The sequence below is a fragment of the Stegodyphus dumicola genome, chromosome X1 (assembly GCF_044657685.1).
Source record: "Stegodyphus dumicola isolate Sdum_Otavi_A_Nest chromosome X1, ASM4465768v1".
Classification (NCBI taxonomy): Eukaryota; Metazoa; Arthropoda; class Arachnida; order Araneae; family Eresidae; genus Stegodyphus; species Stegodyphus dumicola.
Window position 1 is genome coordinate 185,770,425 of NC_140780.1, and position 20,504 is coordinate 185,790,928.

The 20,504-nt window shown below is 32.0% G+C and overlaps 1 protein-coding gene across 1 annotated transcript in view; it reads left to right on the forward strand.

Annotated features, from left to right (window-relative positions):
• LOC118200554 (uncharacterized) overlaps positions 1 to 20,504 on the forward strand; it is a 281,729-nt gene that overhangs the window by 76,695 nt on the left and 184,530 nt on the right. The window contains exon 8 of the mRNA XM_085807694.1: positions 3,414 to 3,688. Within this exon, the coding sequence (XP_085663820.1) occupies positions 3,414 to 3,688 (275 nt within the window). The remainder of the gene's footprint in view (positions 1 to 3,413; positions 3,689 to 20,504) is intronic.

Genomic DNA, 20,504 nt, shown 5'->3' on the forward strand with positions numbered 1-20,504 from the left:
TTTAACGAAGAGTTTACTTTAACGTACTTAGCTTACTATCGTATACTACATTATTTAAAATATTTCTGTCCAGTAGTAACAAAAGGAAAGTTATTATAAAAAGTGCATGAAATAATCATTGTAATCTACCACTATTCTAAAATGTAGAAACTAAAGTAAATACATTAACGTATGATCGAAAGAAATGGTGTTACGAAACATCAGCATTACTAGTAAATACTGCAATCCATGATTATTGCACTTTGAATTGCTTACTATTTAAAAAACACAAATAATTTTTTATTAATTGGAAATTTTAATTCTGTTATTTCCTTCTGATATTTATGCTTTCAAACACCACTAGGTCATGTTTTTTCTTAAATAGTGCTGTCATGTATGTCGTTTGTTAGGTTATTATTTCATTTTAGATATGAATATGGGAAGTTATTAGATTTAGGTATATTTTTGTATGAAATATTTTTGATCACATTTATTAACTATACAGTCTTTCATTTGTATATCTTGGAGATATAGAAGTTAATGGTTATATTTTTTGCTATGAAACACAAATAAATTTATACTTGAGTTCAATTAAAGTACTGATTATTTTACCTTAAGAACTGCTTCCTAATTTATCATGACAGGGGCAATTTTCAATGTCTGAGATTTAACAGGAATAAATGTAATAATGCTGTTATAATCAGAAACGCTCTTTTTTTACTGACATGTATGTCTTTACATTTATATATGTCTGTTTGAGTTTTATTTACTTAAAACCTACTTTTAATGTTATATATTTAGAATAACCACTTTCATAATTACTCGCATTTACATCCTAAAGGATTAAGGGAAAAAATGATGAAATCTTAAATAATCGTGACTTCAAATTTAAGTTATTTAAAAAATATAGTTTAAAGTACTGAAAATAATTAAGGCTATTATTAATTATGCATATTTAGTGTAAAGAGAAATTTTAAAAATGTAGTTTAAAGTACTGAAAATAATTAAAGCTGTTATTAATTATGCATATTTACTCTAAAGAGAAGAAATTGTATTGTCTTCTGTTTTTCAGGAAATAAAATATTTAAACTTTAGAAAAATACAATGAATACAAAATTTAAAAAAAAAGAAGAAAAATATATTAATTATTAAGCTTTTTATTTCTGCATAAATAAATATGTAACACAAGGACATAATAACAACGTTTTTACAACTGTTGCAAAAAAGGTGGAATTTTGCATCATTTAGACGTCGTGATACGATGCTTTTAGAACCAAAATATAACCTGCAAAAGACTCAATAGCTATGTCTATGCGACTCAAACCTCATCTGCAAAGATGTAATAAAGACATCTTTGCAATGGTTGCAAAACAAAGAACTTTCACGGACATCTGGCCATCTTAAAGACGACATATTGCAACATGACTGGTGACCAGTTTGGAACATCATAGCGACGTTGCCATGCTACTTGGATAGGTAACTAAAGAGTTTTCACTTGAAGTAACAAAACCTTTCATTGCTTGTTTACCATTTTTGAACTCCGATAATTTCATCTTAAAATAGTCTTCAGATTTATCCTTTATACTGGCATGCTTAGATTCAAGATGTCTTTTACGAAATGTTGGTTACATACTTTGATTGGAAAATAGTTCACCGCAAGTACATTGAGGTTGAGGGTCGATTTCATTTTCATTCCTAGTAAACCCAAATTATAAATAGCTTTCATTACACTTTCTATAAACATTTTTTCCCCTTTTCAATATTTTTAGCACTAGTAGATTGTCCTGGATCTATCACCTGTGATTCATCACTTTTCTGCCTAATCAAACCTAGCTATTTTTCCATTTTGAAAAATCTAGGTTTGTTTTATTATTTTTCCACAAAAATTAAATGCACAATATATTACAAGTTGTTCAGAAACAGATTACGATATTTTCAAATCGTGTGGAAAAATAAGGAATACATATCAACAAGAAGACAAAATACCTGCTGTTAGAGACGCAAATCGATTCAAATAATTGATGCTAATTGAAAATAGAGCAGTATACGCCCAGAAATAATAGCGACGTAACCTATAGACATGATAATAAATCGATCAACTTCAAAAGAATTAATGAGATATTTTAAACTTTTTACAGGAACTTATTTTTATTTCCTATTAAATGTAACATTATTACTCCTTTTAAAGATGTTATTGGTGACAAATTTTGTTATGTCTATGGCTAAAAGAATATTTGTGAAAATAAAAATTGATTATTTTGCTAAATTCTTATCAGCAGCTATTGACCTTGAACAAAGCTCAGATCGCATAAATTTGCGAGTGTTAGAGAAAAAATTTAAAGAGGGTGTTGGGGTACTTAAGGTTTTGAATTTAATAGTTAAAATATTTTGTTTCTTTGCATACCACCTATTTTTCTTTTGCATACCACCAGTTGAGAATCGCTGCCATAAATTAATCTTAGAAATAAGAAAAGATTTTTTTTGGGGGGACCTCTTTTTGAACTGGGTAGACATGTGGCATGCACCTCTCTTGCACTAAAATTATTTTGAACAATTATTTATTTTAATGAACATGTTATATAAGTGTGGAATATTTTTTCTCATAGCCTATAAACAACTGAAAAGTATCCATTGTCATATATGGTATTCATTTATGCTAAACATATGTGTATTAGTTCCCTACTATACCAAGCTTTTTAACAATTCATTCTTAATGTGATTATACCATTTTGCAAAAAACAGCCTTTTTGTTTACTTATACACTCACTTTTTTTTTTTTTGATTTCGTTATCTATTACTACTGTAATTAAGTTAAAAGATTATTAGTAAGAAATTTTAAGAAGAGCATTTCTTTTGATTGATTATTAAAAAAGAAATTTTACTCACATTTTATCACTATGACTATGAGTAAGTTGTACCCTATTCTGACTTCTTATAAAGCAGTTAGACAATTCTACCCCCCACCCCAGATTTTTGTAACTCGTAATACAGGAAAATAAATAATTTGAATGTGTAAAGTTAATAAAAGTATAAGAAGAATGATGAGCTTTTTATGTCTTATTGTTTAACCACTATACTATCTAGTACTTACATGGGAATGTAAAGTCTTCTTGCAACTGGAAAGTTTTAGAAGGCCGGCATGATTAAAATTATTAATAAAGAAGTTAATTTAATTGTAAAAATTAAACATATAGTTCCACATTCATTTTAAGGGACTATAACATAAATTGAAAATTTGTTTTAAGCAGGCAGAAGTTCTTTAGGAGCAAAGGAATCTTAGTCTGAGCATTTTTTTAGATTTGCAGTTTATGTCAAAATTGTGTATGAATGTATTAGAACATCAGATAGTTGTGAAATTCTGTAGGCAGTTTGATCAAATGGAGTCATTAATTAGCAGTACAAATCATTAATATATTTTATAATTTTTTGTGCAGAAAACATAATTGATATTTCAAGTTCAAGTTCTGGTAATGAAAGTGATAGTGATGATTCTGAGAAAAAGGATGATGATATAATGGTTCTAAGTGATGAAGGAGAAGCAGAAGGTGATGGAACAGCTGAAGATCCTAATAATAGTGGTGCACATACAAATGATTGTTTCAACTTGCCTGATGAAGAAGGGCGTGTTTTAGTCAATGTTGGTCACCCTCCTGAAGATCCAGATATATTTTTAGCTCCCCAAATTGCAAAAGTTATTAAGCCACACCAGGTAGGTTCATCATGCTGAAGATATGAGGTATTTTATAAGACTGTAATTCAAAAATTCATACATATATTGTACTCCTGTTATTACTGTTACATAGTATATTTTATGTTAAGTTAACAAACACTTTTTTGTATGAATAACTACTTTTTAACATCTCATTTTCTAGTTGTAAGTATGAAACTGGGAGACTGGATACTGTGAGAGGTATTCAAAGATCAGGTTCATTTAAGTGTTAAAACTGTTTTGTGTTTATGTTCAGTATGAAAGCTCATGTCATGAATGAAATTAATGAATGAAATTAATCCAAAACTGTTTCTTACCATAAACTACACTATCATTGCCCAAATGTGGAGAGGTACACTCTTTCATGGCTTAGTTTTGAGATGGCGCTGTGTCTTTAGCTAGATTTGTTCTTTGAAAAAAAAAAAAAATGTTTATTTGCAAACAATTTGGCAACTTTTTACTCAGGCTTTACTTGAGCCATATGAGCTTTCTTTGTGCATAAGTACTGTTCTTCAAAGAAGTAGCTTTCCAATTTATGAACCTAGTATAGGGAGAGCTTTCTTGTTGTATGTTGTCCTTTGGTTCTTCCCTTTTCTAAATTCCTGGTGCTTCTTGAAATACCATCAACTTACCAATAATTTACTGATATTGAAGAACTGAGCCATGCTTTCTTGCTTGGCAAGTGTGGGATACTGGTTATTGCAGAAGCAGTGGTCCAGTTTAATGAACCAGATTTGTGGATAATGATTCTCTCCTTTTTCTTTCCATCCCTCTGACTCTGTAGAACTTCTGTACTACACTGGAGCTTGTTGTCTTCAAGTTCAATTTGCAGACTTTTTCAATGTTTAATGCTGAAATCATCAAAATGCATATTTTTTAATAGTCTGAAACAATTATATTACAATATCAATATTGCATGTTTGAAGAACATTCTGTAAAACAAAGGAAACTTGATAATTATTATAATTTGAAAAGGCAGTATTTCTACATTTATTATTTTACATTTAATACTATATGTAGGTTGTAACATTTGTTTTACACACCTTGATAAAGTAAAAGTATATGTTGGAATTTAATATAATGAAATATTTGTTATAGTATAAAAGCGTTCTATGAAACCCTCTATCAGACCAAAGTATTAATGTAATGCTAAAAATTTGAAGAGAACTGGATTTTTACTAGACTAAATGTTATCATGATTTTTTTATATTGCATATCTTTTGCTCTCGGGAAGAAATATTAGAATTAAATATTTAATTTCTAAGGTTGAATTCCATATGCTGAAAATGACATTAATTTATACCAAGTAGTAACCTAGGTTTCCAAGAGGGAGCATGTGCTAGATGCATTGATGTGGTGGTGCATTAATGTAATTTTAAGGATATGGAATTTAGTGGTTACTATATTTACTTGAAAACAAGATCACCTGGTCTTGCTTTAGTAAATGAAATAGTGAAGTGATGTGAATGAGTTTAATTTTCATACTATATAAAATAATTACACTGTTTAAATACTAAATAAACCATGTACGTAATTACAATGTATGTAAGCTGTGTAAGAATTGTTTATAACAGCTATATCTTGTTGAGCAATTTCAGACTAAGCCTGCGTTCACTATACTTATCAGTGGTGTGACTAAAAACTAATAGGTAGCAATACACTTTGCTAATTTTTCTTCCTATACTATGCCATTCTGAAACATTATTTTTAATTAACTTGTTCACTTTTCATTTTAATTGAAATCGCTGTAGCTCTTGTCAAATATTCACGTACGCTTTTATTTCTTAATTAACTCTAGAATATATGGATAGTCTTAATTTTGGAATTAATACAGTAAGTTTTTAGCATATGGAGCATGTACAGTTCTGAAGATGTGAGAAATACATTAATAATAAATAAATGAAGAAAGAATAAGTTGTAAATCTCTAGGTTTGCGGGGGGGGAGGTATTGCTTTAAGCTACAGTGGAATTAATGCTTGTTGTCAAGAATGATGTTTTTGTTTTCTGTTATATGATACAGTGAATCCTGTTATATTGACTTCTTCCAAATGCAACCAGCATTTCTAAAAAGAAAAAAAAAAAAAAATTCTTGTGGGTTATATTTTTCCCTAAATTAAAACTCCCTAATGAAAATGAGATCATTAAATACTTTTCTTAGAAAACATCGGAAGTCTTAATTTCAGTCCAACCTAAAATTACACAAAAAAACTGCACACTGTTATAAACTACTGAAATTTAAAAAAGTATATCTCCGGCCCTTTTTTTCTTATTATAGAAAGTTTTTTATACGTTTCTAAATCATAGATTTTATTTCAGTGGAGTATAATTTACCTAACAGCGTGTAAATATGATCCAGTGCATTTTAAATTATTCATAATATTTCTAATTTTTTGTGCTATTTCTTCCATTCCTTAATTGTATAGTTGGCACAAGGGTAATCAATCATAATTCATTGTATGCTAAGGCAATTCATTTCACATGATGTTATTTTACAGTTAACAACTCAAGTGTCGATGTGTTTGGTTTTGAATTTAAATTTCACATACCTTAGCTAAATTTATCCCAGATTAAGATTTTTGTAAAACATAAAGTAATCATTAAATTTAGAAGTACACTTAAAGGTTAGCAAAAATGCTGCTTGCAGTCTTTCACAAAATGTTCGTAGGAAAGTATAATAAATGGCTGGCATTAATAAGATGAATGAATCTATTATTCAATGAAACTGACTTTTTTCTTTGAACTGATTGGTGAAAGAAAAAGACCAAAAAAGTAAATATCATTATCTGACTGTTTTATAAATTAGTAAACAAAATTTGCAATGAAATATTTTTAGTATTTAATGTTAATGTATCTCTGAAAATTAAATGTAAATTTTCACTTAAGAAGGTGTTCTTGCTGGGGGGTCACTATGTGCTATTTGTTTTTAAGATTGATATAGTAGATTGATAAATTATCAAATATAACAAAAGAAATCTTAAGTAAAAAATTCTACTTCAGTAACCCTTAAAGATGTAGTCACGTCTAAGGATAGATTAAAAATGATTAAATAAGCTGCTGTGATGGGGCAATAAATGCAAAAGCATTAGCTTGATCATTTGATCTTTATCCAATTAGATATATGTTACACTACATCAGAAGAGAAATAAGTATTTTGCTTTGAGCCTTAAATGAGATGCAACAAGATTATTGCATGTGTGGTAAACTTGCAGAAATGGGCAATTAAGCAAGTGCATTAGTTTGATAATTTAATCTTTATCCACTTATGTATATGTTGAACCACATCAAAAAAGAGAGAGGGACGTTTTGTCTTTGGAATCCTTAGATGCGATGCAACAACATGTGTGATATTTCTTCATGACTAAAGTATCTGGTATTAATGTTTTGAATAATTGACAGCAGGGAGAGGAGAATTCAAGTTTGCCAAGTGCTTAATGATAGTTTTATACCATATTAAAGTTGTTCTTTTCTGCTCTTATCAAAAGCATTTGCTCTGTATCTCATTTATTGAGATTCCCATAATCATATTTTGTATTTTTTCCAAGAGTTGTTCTGAGACACAGTGAATCATTATGTGTTTTACACTTGTACCAGTTTTTGTATTTCTATGATGTTTGCTGTATAACTTTCCCTTATAAACTGTTCACTCTTTAACTTTTGGAGGAAGTGTTAAAGCACCTGAAAAGCTAAATAAATATGTCATGTTACAATATTTATGAGGTGCTGAAATTTGATTTTTAAACAGTATATTAAATTTTCCAAGTGCTTGCAACTTGCACTAATAAAGCTGTCATGTAAATTTTATAACCATTGTGCTTTAAATGCATTTTTTTTTCAATTATATGATAGACAGTTGAACTCTGTTATAATGAACTTCAAGAAACCAGAAGTTTGGTTCTCTGTAAATTATTCGATAAGGAAAATGGGCTGTCTCACAAAAATGGGCTAAGAGAAAAAACTGATTGACGTTGTCCCACCCCCCTCTCAGAAAAAACTGTAAAACCACAAACTCATGATATTCAAAATCCCTTTTCCTGAATAGTGAAAATTTTTATCATGGCATTAATCTTGAATGGAATTCAGTCTGGATCATAATCAAAGAATTGAATGAAATCAAAGAACACATTTTCATTTTTGTGTTCAGTGGGCACCTTATGCTGTCCCATTATATGCTTATTGTGTCCTTATTCTCGTAGAGTTGGTATCACAGCTGTCTCGCATAGCTTGATAAAATAATGTAAAAGTATTTTCCTTAACTGGTGGCGTGTGAATCTTAATTTCTTTAAGTAGATGATTTTTTTTGGCATTAAAATATGCAAAAATTCTGAGAATTTCACAAAAATTCAATTGAAAATAATCATAAGTTCATTATTATATTCAGATTTCATAGTCTTGGAGGTTCACTGTAACAAAGTACAGTGACATTAAAAAATGTATAGTAAACAGGAAGGGACTGAAAGGCCTGGTCATTATAAGTTGAATTCATTATAGCGAGTTCTGCTATATAACAAAAAATTGTTTAGAAATTTTACTACAAGAAAAAATTAAAGCCTTGACTGGAAAATTAAGGTCTAGACATCTGCTATATTTATTAAAAGGAATTTCTAGCTCTTTTCACAAAGTATCATCAGCTACACACTTGGATGTCTCCTTTCTTTAAACAAATGTAGTGGGCAATATGTAATCTGAAATTTGTTATGTATTCAAAAATGCCTGTTATTTATTTATTATACATATAAGTAAACTGAAACTTACATGAGAGATAGCTTCTTCATTATTTGTCCACAAAAAAAGTTATTTTTTGCATCAGAAAGTACTTATTTTTCTCTAGATGCATATAAAAAAAGTCATATCATCACTGAGATATGCTGTGTTTCTGCTCTGTGTATAAGAATCTGAAACACATGTCCGAAAATGTCATGTTCCAGTTCTCCAGTGAGAATCAAGCACAAGTGCTGGTCGTCTGGCATATATTAAGAAATGAGTACAAAACAAGATAGAGGTTGTTTATTTCGTTCATGCCGCCAGTGAGCAGCTTAAGTTTCATCTGCTTCTCAGTTTGATCTTTTGTCTTCGTTATATCTGCAAAAAATGTGAAATACTTGTGTATTTCAAAAATTGCAAACATATGACTTTCCTGCTATTATTTTGTCAAGGAAATGTAATATTGCAATAGGTATCATTTGTCACTGAAATTTTTCGATTTTGTCTGGTAAACGGGTAGATGTTCTTAAACTTGTGCATATACAAGGATAGCACGAGTTGTATTGGGAAAAAAAAAAATCTTCCCGCGGAAACAAAAGACCAAAAGTTTATTAATGCAGAATGCCTATTTTCTGCCTTTTTACTGGAACGTAACTTGCCGCTAAATGCACTGGATCATGCTGCAGCTTTTTTAGAAAAATGTTTCCTGGCAGTAAAATTGCTAAGAAGTTCTCAAGTGCAAAAACAGCTACAGTTGTAAAAGAAATGAGTTCAAGAAATTGGTATGAAAATAAATCTTCAGTTAATGATTGCATTTAAACAGTTCTATTCTGCTTCACTACTTATGGAAGCAGTACTGATGCAAAACTGTGTCCAATCTTTTGTTTTTTCCCCTTTTAATCCAGAGTCTTCAGAAGTTGAGTGTAGTGTACTTTCTGTCCCCACTTTTAAAACTTTAAAAGAAAGTGCAATTCTTCTGGATAATTGCTTACCACTTAGTGCCATACCAGGAAGTTTAGGCTTGAAGACTGAATTGATTATGAGGCATCTTAAAAAAAGAAAACTGATATTTTCAAATCATGAAATGTACCTGTAATCTCTCAAATTTAGCAGTAAAAAATGATCAGCAAGTGTAATTGAATACATTGTTGATAATTAAGACACAATAACACACCAAACAAATACTCATTCAGAAGTCAAAACAACAAAAATCAGCGTTATATTTTCAAATTTTCACAGGACTAGTTTCGATGGTTTTACAGAACCACCATCGTCAGCTGCAAAAGCACAAATGAACGAGATAGGATATAATGATCAGATAAGATAAGAAAGCCTGGACAGAAAATAAGCTAGTGGCGCCATCTGTTGATGAAACCAAAACTAAAACATAATTTTTTTAAAGGCCGAAAGCATAGATGAATTGGAATTAGGATCATTAACTACAACAGAAAGATTTTTTTTTTTTTTTTAATGTGAAATGCCTCTAGAAAATCCAGTTCTCCAATGGAAGATGTTTTTTGAATAATTTTGGCAGCAAAAAAATTGAAAGTGTGATTTTCGAACCAACAGTATTGGGCAACAGAAGACTTCTGTGTTTCCTTTTTTTCTAACATATGCCTCATGTTCCTTGATGCAAAATTTTAAGGCTCTCTTAGTTTGGCCAATGTAAATTAAACCACACTGGCAAGGAATCCTATAAATACCCCAGGAATTCATATCCGAAATGGGGTCCTTGAGTATGGAACTCGGAATTTTATTGATGGGAGAATAAACGACCCGAAAGCTAAATTTCTGCAAAATATGTGCAACTTTATAGCTAATTGATGGAAAGAAGGGATAGCAAAATTTTTATAATCTCCTAAAACAAGAGTGTGCCTTTTAGTGTGTTGAAATGAAAAATTTTTAACTGCTTGATTAATAATGTTGGGTGAAAAGCCCCTGTCAACAGCTACTGCTTTTAAATAATTTAGTCCTTCATCAAGGGGTAGTTTGGAGGAGCAAACTTGAAGAGCACGGAAAACAGGAATAAAATGAAGCTAACTTTTGTTTAGTTGGATGACATGATTTAAAGTGTAGTGAAAGGCAAACCAATAAAGGTTTATGGTAAACCATAATACTGAAGTTGGATGTGTTACGTGTGAACAGAATGTCGAGAAATGGAAGAGAATTATCAGTAGAATTCATTGATGAAAGAACTTTATATAAATCATCTTTAGTACCTTTAAACAGGGTAAAAGTATTGTCTACATAGCCAAACTATACCGGGAAGTATAGTTCGGCAATAATTTTCAAACAATTTTGATTCATAATAATGCATGTAGATATCAGGGGGCTTCCCATGGCTAATCCCTCAGTTTGCTTGTAATATTTATTTTGGAAAACAAAATGTGTTTGTTTCAAACAGAGTTGAGTGAGAGAAATTAGCTCATCCATTTCACTAGATTCATTACTTAGATTTTCAACTCTATTAGACAATAACATTTGCACCATAAAAAATTCGATAGAGTTTGTAAAAAAGGTTAAAAACATTTCTCCTAGAAATTTATTCATGGTTTCTTTTAATGTAAAATCATTATCCAATGTTCCAGTGGAGGATGCATTAAGATGTCTAGAAACCAGACTTTGTGAATTTCATTTATCTTGCATCGAAATTGATGAGCTAATTTCTCTCACTCAACTCTGTTTGAAACAAACACATTTTGTTTTCCAAAAAAAATATTACAAGCAAACTGAGGGATTAGCCATGCGAAGCCCCCTTAGTCCCATCCTGGCTGATATCTACATCCATTATTATGAATCAAAATTGTTTGAAACTTTAAACTTCCTGCTATGGTTCCGCTAGGTAGATGATACTTTTACCCTGTTTGAAGGTAATAAAGATGATTTAAATAAAGTTCTTTCAACAATGAATTCTATCGATCCTGCTATTCAGCTCACTTTTGAACTTGAGACTTGCAATTCTCTTCCGTTTCTCGACATTCTGGTCACACGTAACACATCCAACTTCAGTACTACGGTTTACCGTAAACCTTCATCGGTTTGCCTTCCACCACACTTTAAATCATGTCATCTGACTAAATAAAAGTTAGCTTCATTTTATGCCTATGTTTTCCATGCTCTTCAAGTTTGCTCCTCCAAACTATCCCTTGATGAAAGACTAAATTATTTAAAAGCAGTAGCTGTTGACAGGGGCTTTTCAACCAACATTATTAATCAAGCAGTTAAAAATTTTTCATTTCAACACACTAAAAGGCACACTCTTGTTTTAGGAGATTATAAAAATTTTGCTGTCCCTTCTTTCCATCAATTAGCTGTAAAGGTGCACATATTTTGCAGAAATTTAGCTTTCGTGTCGTTTGTTCTCCCATCAATAAAATTCCGAGTTCCATACTCAAGGACCCCATTTCGGATATGAATGCCTTGGGTATTTATAGGATTCCTTGCCAGTGTGGTTTAATTTACATTGGCCGAACTAAGAGAGCCTTAAAAGTAAAAGTTAAGTAATTTCTGCAACTGCAAGCAATTTAATTGGCAAGTCTCAAATAATACCACGAACATAAATGTAAATCATTCCCAAAATAAAAAAGTTGCTTGACAAGGGACACATTTTTCTGACTATTTTAAGTTTTATCTTGTGAAGAACGAATATTTATATTTTTGTCTTTGTACGTTATCAAAGCTTTTTCCTTTTTTATAAGCTCCATTTTATGATCATTCGATGTTCTTAACAATTTTACAGTGCAAAATTACATTAATTCATGTCTTGCAATCAATGATTAGTCATCTGGTTTACGTATGTAATGATTAGGGGAACTGATTAAAGTATTATCCTATTTTTGGAAGCTATAAGTAATAAACCTTTTTTCAGTGCAAGTATTTTTTCATTATTTAAGTAATAATAACTGAACTTTCAGATATTAATTAGTTACCATTTAACCTTAATTCATTATTTAAAATGTATTTTGTTTCTATGTTTTTTTATTTAAAAAAATTTGTTGTAGAGAAAATTCTGACTGATTCTGGGAAAAAAAAACCCTGATTTTTTTGCATGTTGTTGGTTAGAAAGTGTAAACAGCATTAAAAATCAGGCAATCTGATTCATGTTTTTGACATCGTTGTTTGCAATGGCTTACTGTTAAAAGGAATAAAGATGGTGGTGCTTCTGAAATGGGTCCTAAACAATGTCCTTTATTTCTGCACTGTTTTCTGCTAAAGTTTCTTTTACTTTAGATATTGCTTTGCAAATAAAATAAATACAAAATTCAATAAAGCATTAACATATCACTATTTCCAATAAGAAAATTTGTATGCAAGTTGCATATACATCCTGTAAAATTACAGACTCTGTTGATTACTTTGTGTTTAAGATGCCATTGGCTATAATTATTGTGCGCAAGAGAGGTCAATTCAAAAACGTTTAAAAACCGCTGACCTAAGTAATTAAGCAGCATTGTGGCAACTCATTTTGTGGTGTAGTCAGCTGAAAGATTATTCTGGAGAAAACAATACATGAATTCATTGAAATACATCATTGAAATTCCTAATTGTTTTTCTTTTTCGCGTTATACTTACCACTGTGCTTAAATTATTACCTGTTAAGTGATCTGAATAGGTATCACCTGTCCATTATGTACGAGGGCCATCCAGGAAGTAGATTACGTTTCCGTCTGTGTCCGCTAGGGGCGGGGCTAGCGCGGCCATCTTGGGGTCAGAGCGTTGCGCAGCTCAGTCTGCATCTAGCCGTGCTAGTGAGAGGTTCGTGCTGTGCTCCGTTCAGATACTGTGACGGTTTGAAATGTCTGCGTTAATTGAAAATCCCGCGAGCTGCGAGGTGCGCTCAGTAATAAGGTTTCTGACTGCAAAAAACTGTAAACCGATAGAAATCTATCGGCAGCTTCGTGAAGTGTATGGGGACAACATTATCACTGAAGGTGGAGTGCGTCAGTGGGTCATAAGATTTCAAAATGGCCGAACCAATGTTCACGACGAAGATCGAAGTGGGAGACCCAGCATAGTGACCGCCGAACTTCTCGAAAAAGTCGATGCTAAAGTCCGTGAAAATCGAAATTTCACAATAACGGAACTTTCTTTGAGTTTTCCACAAATTTCGCGAAGTTTGTTGCACGAAATCATCAGCGAAAAGCTTGGTTACCACAAGTTTTGTGCAAGATGGAAGGCAAGAAGAGGTAACGAAGTGGTTGAAGGCGCAGGCGGCCGAATTTTTCGACGAAGGAATTTCCAAGCTCGTACATCGCTACGATAAATGCCTTAATTTGTATGGTGACTATGTAGAAAAGTAGTATTTGAGTGTGGCTTTCATCTGTATATAATAAAATTTGTTTCCTATACTTTGTTTATTTTTTTATTCCAAAACGTAATCTACTTTCTGGATAGCCCTCGTAATTAATTACTTATTTAAAAAAATGGACATGATAAAATCTACTGTGAAATTTAGTGTAATTAAATTTTATGCAATGTGTAATAAATGTAATACTAAACCAAAGTGAACAAAATTGGACATACAAAACTCTCTCTAGCTCTCTCTCTTTTAATATATTTATATATAATAATTTAGGACAGGGATGGACAAACATTTTCAGTCACAGGCGAAAAATCGAAAAAAAAAGTTTGGCGGGACAAGAAAAGATTTTTCTAAAAATTTAAAAACAATATACAAGTATTACATTTTAACTATGGTGATGAGATAAATGAAATTGCGATTTCATTTTTAAAAGTTCCTTATGTTGAGGTTCAAAGTGAGATGCACTGACTCTAAGGAACGAGGCTAAATGCTCATCTGTCAGTCTACTTCCAAAATAATTCTTTATAAGGTTTATGTTTGAAAACACTTGTTCACATGTCTAAGATGAAGCAAACATAGCACTGATTTTCTGGGCGTGAGATATAAAATTTGGGAAGTTTACTTATGATAATGATGTGTAAAAAACTAACTTTGGCATATTTAGAAACAGTTGTTTGGGATAATTGTTAGATTGCAACTCAATTAATTGAAGCTGCAAATCTGACGTCACTGCTTCATAATTTATGTTAAAAGGAATGGTAAAAATTTCCAATTCTGTTGGAATGGCGCTGAAATCTTGAAATTTTTGTTCGAACTCAAAATGCAGTTTTTTCAAGCCATCTTCATAATTCTTAAGCTTTTCTTCATTTACTGAGAGTATTGAATATAACCTCCTAAAATGAGACCAGCTAGTTGCCCAGCAAACCGATTAAGTTTTATTCAGTTAAGATAATTAAGTTTTTCTAAGAGGTCTAATTCAAATTCAGAAGTCAAACAACAAAAATCAGCGTTATATTTACAAAATTTTCACAGGACTAGTTTCGATGGTTTTACCGAACCACCATCTTCAGCTGCAAAACCGCAAATGAACAAGATAGGAAATAATGATAAGATAAGAAAACCTGGACAAGAATAAGCAAGTGTTGCCATCTGTTGGTGAAACCAGAACTAAAACATAATTTCTTTAAAATATTTACAAAATTTTCACATGTGAAAATGAATGAAATGTGAAAATTTTGTAAATATAACTCTTATTTTTGTTGTTTGACTTCTGAATTAGTATTTATTTGGCGTGTTATTGTGTCTTAATTATTAGGTCTAATTCACCTATAATTAGATTCCCATATGCCTGCTCCCCGAGAAAGAGATAACGCTTGTTGGCGGCAATCTACAGCTATAACTAACAAAGAACTTCCACTATTAACACTTTACCAATTGAAAGGTGTCTTGCTATTTCCGCCAATTTATGTTTTGTAGAACAAAAATAGAGAAAGTAAAAAGATCATCTGTCCTTTGAAAAAAAAAGGAAGGAAAAAAAATATTTAAACAAAGTAGAATAGGTGTTGGATATATAAATATATATTTCTTTTAATTTGCTTCGGTCCGGCTATATGTTAGCTGTAAGAAAGCAAGTGAGAAATGTTCAACACATTCAAAAGGCCTGGATATGGGTTAAAAGGTATTGGTTTCATCCAATATCTTACTCGCTGATTTGCTAAATGCACCTCCAATGCAGCATTATTTAAAATTGTATGATACAGATTAATTTTAAATAACACAGATTAGATTGATAGCTAATAGCTAACATTTTTAGGTCAGAAAGGAGAAGTACCTAAATTAAAATATAAAATATAAGGGGCTATTTTTAATTGAAATTAGATGTTTGCATAATTTAAAAATTTTTCTTATATATGTAAATATGGTGCAAAGTCCGAGATCTGGACTCGTTGGGACTTCGGCTATACCGAATATTAGATCATCAGCTCGAAACTTGTAAGATGGCATGTAGTGAGTAAAAAATTAATACAAACTCATGATTTATGAATTGATGAAGCCCTTTATGATCTAAAGGATAACAAAATTTACAAAAAAAGCTTAATATTTATTTGATTACTTTATCAAACATTTCTTTCAATGTAAGTTGTTTATGGGGCTTTTTCTATGCTGTTTTCTCTTTAATTCTGTAGACAGACATAATTTCTAATTCAGTTGCAGAGTTCCATTGTGTCGTGTGTCGAGAATTCCAACTAACTTATGAAACGAAATTTAACTTCTCTACCACTTTTTTCACTATCGGTATAGCAGTATTTTCTTGATCTAGAACCATACTACAGATTTCCTTGTTCATTAATTTAGTGATATTTGGGGTGTTCCCAATGAAAAACTTTAAATGCTCGAGGTCGTGTATTTTTTCCGATTACAAAACATTTACACTTGTGTGTTCGTGCAGCATTTTCACATGCTAAAATTATTAATCTTCCTTTGGAATCTTTGACATGAGTTGGAGCCTTTCTTATACAGATTGCCAAGGTATTTTGCGGTACATATTGCTGAAAAAGACCAGTTTCATCAGTGTTGTAAATTTGTTCTGAAGATAACTTTTAACTATTCATTAATTCAGTGAAGTCATCTGCAAATAGTTCAGCAGCTTCAGTATCAGGAATCTTTTTCACCTGAAATTCTTATTGCCGTATACCATGGCGATTTTAAAATTTGGTCAACCAACCTGTCGAATATGTGGACTCTGTTTTTAAGTTAATTTCTTAGTGAAATATATTAGCTTGAGCTATTAGCATTTGACCTGGCAATAGCATGCCTCTGTTGCGAAGTTGTCTGACCTATACAGTGATCACTTTGTTATGATCTTCACGCTTAGCATAACGAATAATTTTTGTTATTGGTTGCGAGTGGGCTGTCTGAATCCACAAAAAATTCAAAAGTTCCTTTTTTAACGTCATATACAACTGACTTTCCAATGGCATTCTCCTCGCATAATTTTGAGATGGATTTACCTATATCCATTTTTTTGCATCTATTCCACTTTTTATTTAATAAACATTGAAATATACTTTTGCTTTGTAGATTCTGTTGCAGCTCAAGAATTAAGAATTCTTTTCTACATAATCGAAAGCTCAAACTTTAATTTTCATAAAATTGCGATAATAGAAACAGCTTGCAAAAAGTAATTAAGCTGGATCAAATCAGAATGTTAAGGAATAGTGCCATCTGCTATATTTACTGAAATTCCTTGAAATCAGTAAAGTAAAATTTTAGTTTAGCTTAATAACGTCTGCTATACATTATTGGCTATGTAGCATGAGATTAGCGACGGAAGATAAGTTTTTCCACGAAGTTTTGTCTTGCAGCTATCGCACTCGTGACAATTAAGCCTAATTGTATTAGTTACTTATTATACTGAAGTCTATTTGTTGCACCTGTTTAAAGCTCATCTAAGTCGGGAATCAATAAATTCCGTTGAATACTGCCTGATGTAATCTGCTACCAAGTGCCTCCTTAAGTTCCAAATTTTGGCTGCCTCTAAATTTTGAATCGTAGTGCTTTCTGTAAATTCCAAGAATCTTGTCTTCTATAAATTCTGCCACCCGGTAGACTGTTCGAGCTCTAGCGCCGATTCTTGGTTTATGTGAAAAACAAATGGGTTACTCTTAATTCAAATAGCACTATATGTAATGTTATCTTTTGGCCAATGAGTATCATTAATAAAATCTGTTTATAGAATATGGAAACAAACTTTCGTTAAATTTTTCCTCGTCAGTATATCTTAGTGCATTTAACTTAAATCTGTCATCATTGCCAAAATAAAAGGTTACCATACTCTTTGTGTATAAATTACAAATATAAAAAAAAAGATGTTTGGGCATCCCTGTGTGAATCATTACTCAAGTTTTCATGGCTTGATAAACATGCAGTGATGAAAGCAAAATATAATAATAAATAATTATTCAACAAGTTGGGCATCAGGCATATAAAATATTAGTAGATGGAAAATCAACAAGATTTCTATCGAGAATGTTTCGGTTTGAAATATATGCCAAGCATGTATTCAGCTAGGGAGCCAAATTATTGATCACACAAATTTATGCTAAATTATTTCTTCAATAACAGGGTATTTAAGTGCTGAAGCAAAACTGAAAATCAGGACTTCCACATCTTTTATTTATTGGAGGAGAAATGAAATGCCCATGCGTAAAGCATTTTAAAAAAAAAAAAATTGTCTGTTTCGAGGTCCGGATTTTAGATCATTCCGTATATTGGACATCTGGATCTCGGACATTGTACAGTAGATATATATACACACACACTGAAGAGCCATTACATTATGACCACCCTCTATCCATAACAATGGGCTCGCCTAGGAACAAAACCTCTGAGTGTACGTGGCTAATGTTCGAGTATGTAAAGCGGCTATGCTATGTCTTTTCAAGTATAGCACAATTAGCGGCATAGTGGGAAAAGCAGCTGATTTATCAGACTTCGATAAAGGTTACTGGGAGCATCAGTATCAGAAACGGTGCGTTTAGTGGGCTGTTCAAATGCAGTTGTGAGCACATATTGAAAGTGGTGTATGGATGATGAAACGACAAATCGAGAGTGCATTGATTCCAGAAGAGAGCGGAGATTGCTATGCATTGTTCACTGTGAAAGAAGAGCTACAACAGTGGCAACCCAGACAGTGTTTCTCATTACATTGTGTGTAGCAGACATTGCTGAGTATGGGCCTACGTTGCCAAAGCATGTTCTTGCACTGACGGCACACCATTGCCAGCTCCATATGCAATGAGCCAAAACGTGGAAATTGTCCATTAGAAGAATGGAAAAAAGTTGAATGGTCCGACAAATCACGTTTTCTGGACCATCACATTGACGGGCATGTCCTAATATGCCGATTTCCAAACGAATCCCTGGTTCCCGGATGCACAGTTGGACGGAGACAAACCGGTGGCTGGCGTATTATGGTGTGGGCGATGTTTTTATGGAGCACATTAAGACCGATAATCCCCATAGACCAATTCCTAATGTTTGTGTGCTACGTGACCAGGTCCACCCATTCAGTGACATCAGTATTTCTGGTGGGGGATGGTATTTACAAACAGGGCAATATGCCATGTCATAAGGATCGAATTGTAGGGAAGTGGTTCAAGGAACATTCCAGTGACTTCCAAGTCATGTCTTGGTCTCCAAATTCACCTGACATTAATCTAATAGAGCTTTTGTGGTCCACATGGAAAACAAAATTCGTGCATACACGCTAGCCTCTTGCAATATGCGTGAATTTCAGGACCAGATGGTGAGTTCTAGGTACCAAGTACCTCAGACTACATATCAGCGCCTGTTGGAGTCAATACCACACTGGGTGCTGGCAGTTTTGAAGGCTAAAGGTGGTCTTACATGATATTAACAGGGTGGTCATAATGTAATGGCTGTTCAGTATATTTAAATATATATATAATAAGCTTATTTCAAGATTAGAAATATTGAGAATAGGTAGGTTTCTTCAGTTCTTTAAACAATTTCATAGGCCATTTTTTACACGTGTTGTCTTAATATTGTTCTGAATATAGTACATATATTCTGAGAATGAATCTTCATAATTTCCCTAACTGATATCTGAAACATTAGCTATAGTTTGCAGTTTCTCTCAGGCTTCTACATAAAAGCCAAATTTTTTAAAGACAGTTTTCAACTGATTTCAAGAGTATCAACTTTCTTATATTCTTCGACTTGTTTGCCTTTTGACAAAATTCAGTTCTATTTATCATTTACTAAACATCTTTGTGTATTGAGATTTGCAAGCTTTTATAATACCCTAAAATTAAAGCTTGAACATTACAAGTGCTGTTTGCGGGAAGAAATATTTTTCAGAAACAGATCAGATGTGTATCTGCTGCACAGAATCTTAACTAGCAAGGCTGTTTTTTCATTATTCTATCAAGTGCTTTATTTCAAAGGAAAATTAGTGAAAACTGTGTTTGTCATCCATGAATTCTTGTTGCTATGATAAGTTAGAAGTAAATCCTTGATTCTTTTTAAACACTGAGATGTTCTTTTTTTATTAATAGGCATTGCTGTTTTATTAACTGTCGTGTCCATATTGCACATTAATAAGACAGTAACTTGTTCCTTCAATTTCTTAAACCAACTGCTGTTTTACTTCTAAATATTAATTATATGTTCTGGTAATGTTCTGTAACCTAATCAAGTTTTGTCTGTTTTATACATTTTGCGTGGCTTGTACTCATTCAGGAGTGTCTTGTATGCAGTTACCAGCTGCATAATTGTTTATTCCTTCTCACTATGCAATTTCTGATGAACAATGTTGGATTTCACTTTCTGCAACTTGTAAGCCATGTCAGGTTGCTGTAAAATTCTTTTTTAGCATTTACCAGATTAGTGAAAAAAGCTCCAGGAAGGAAAACATTTTTTATTTTTATAACTTGAAACAATTCCAGAAAAGTAATTTTTAATGTCTCTTCATTATCTTTTTTTTTTTTTTTTTTTTTTTTTTCATTTCCTTGAGACATTTCCATTTTGTATTTCTTCTTCATTCATTATAAGTCTGCGCAATGCTGTGGGAGAAATCTCCAGTTTAAATGTAGTTTTTCTCTAGCTGTAATTACCAAAAACATTAATATGTTTTACCAATTTATCCTTTTTGTTCAGGGTTATGCTTTTCACAGAGCATTTTGACATGTTACAAGCTTTTTGATTGTCGAGAATTCAAGTTAGTGTAAGTGGGCTAACTTGGTTAGATCACTTCATTGCTTTGGTTAGCTCTGCTGGCATGATTGGGAG